The sequence below is a fragment of the Penaeus monodon genome, chromosome 28 (genome assembly GCF_015228065.2).
Source record: "Penaeus monodon isolate SGIC_2016 chromosome 28, NSTDA_Pmon_1, whole genome shotgun sequence".
NCBI lineage: Eukaryota > Metazoa > Arthropoda > Malacostraca > Decapoda > Penaeidae > Penaeus > Penaeus monodon.
The window spans coordinates 24,204,068-24,205,695 of NC_051413.1; the positions used below are offsets into that span (position 1 = coordinate 24,204,068).

The window sequence follows — 1,628 nt, forward strand, 5'->3', positions numbered from 1 at the left end:
GTATTTCTGTCAAATCCTAGGCTTTGAAATATTTTAGACAAGAGAGATAACTGGCATTCATCCGAGATTACGAAAATCATTTTCGAAGTCTTACCTCCATAAGACATTTCTCTTTATTTTTCCTTGTTCATTTTTTCGGTAAAATAGCAAACTTGTCACTTAAAAACTGTGACTGAGTGTTCCTTACTCCAGGCAGATATAATAAAAAAATCCCTGGATTTAAAATACACTAGCTTCGGTCGAAAATGTGTTGCTATTATCTATTTTGTCTCTGTATGAAACACTAGGGAAGGTAAATCATATCATAGTGCTTTTCAACAAATTAATTTCCTGATTAATTACATGAGTATGACATTTAAAAAATATGAAGGGGAAAAACTTTTTTTTTTGATAAAGAATTAGCCAAATAAAAGAGTCAAGTCTACCTAAAAACTATTTTCATGTTTGGGAAAATATATACATATGCTCTAAAAAAATAACTGAAACTTATAATGAAATTGTCATGTGAGCACCACTGAGGAAGAAGAAATAAACAAATATATTCACAGCTTTCTTTAAATAAATGCAAGAAAGATATTTTTTATACAAAAGAAATGTTCGATTCGAGTGCACTTTCAGAAAAGCAATCATGTTCTCTTAGAATTTCACTTTATTTCTTCTTCTTGATTTGGAAGAGATTATTTACCCCGACGCAGGTACGTCATGTCTTATCTCTTCACAGGACCCGAAGGAACAAGAATGTCATTCACGTTGATGTTGTTCTGCAGGAGCGCTCTCATTTCCTCTCTGTGCCGACTCGCCAGGTGCTGCACCACATTGGCCTTCTGCGTGGCGCGGTAGTTGCAGTAGAGGCATTTGAAGGGCTTAATGCCCGAGTGGAGGAGGACGTGGCGCTTCAGGTTGGAGATTCGGTCGAAGTTCCTGCCGCACCATTGGCATACGTATCTGTTGAGGGCGGCGTCGAAGCCCACTACCTGCTTCAGGGGCTGGCCGTCGCCCGCGCTGTTCTGCAGAGTGAGCGCGCCTTCGCTCTGCGGGTCGCCCAGGGCCGCGTGCAACTGAGCGTAGGGCCGCGAGCCGTCGTGCAAGAGGTACGTGTCCAGCGCCATCTGCGTGTCCTGGGAGCTGTTGGAGCTGTCACCCGCGCCCTCGTGTCCATCCAGGATCTCTCTGGACGACTGCTGGCCAAAGGCGGCCTTGTCTGAGAGGCCCGCCCTGCCAGGCACCGCGGCCTCGCCCAGCGGACTGCCGCCCTCGACGGCTTGGTCAAGCGGGCTCGACTTGGCACTGTCCTGGCCTGCCCTGGCGCCTCTCTTCCTGCACGAGGGGCGCTGCACAGAGCTCGCTTGGCTCTTTCCGCGGTCGGTATCGAGGTGAAGGTGGCGCTGCAGTTGGTGGCGCTGAAGGTGCAGCCCCACGAAGTGACGTTGGTGGTCCTCAGCGCCAATCCGAGAGCCCTAGAACAGACAAAGGGCAGGACTTGAAAATCCAGCGCCACGCACGTCAAGGGTGTTAATGTCTGAGTCTCTAGCATGCACAGGAGCACGGCGGTTCGTGCCGAGACCGTCTGGTTCTCTTCGGAGGAGGTTGTGGCTTAGAAAACAGCATGGTTTCCAGAGCGGGAGAAG

The 1,628-nt window shown here is 48.3% G+C and overlaps 1 protein-coding gene across 1 annotated transcript in view; it reads right to left on the reverse strand.

The window, feature by feature from the left end:
- Positions 1–707: 707 nt before the first annotated feature.
- Positions 708–1,628, reverse strand: part of LOC119591108 (zinc finger protein Gfi-1-like) — an 8,348-nt gene continuing 7,427 nt past the window's right edge. Inside the window, exon 2 of the mRNA XM_037939824.1 lies at positions 708–1,457. Coding sequence (XP_037795752.1) covers positions 708–1,457 — 750 coding nt within the window. The remainder of the gene's footprint in view (positions 1,458–1,628) is intronic.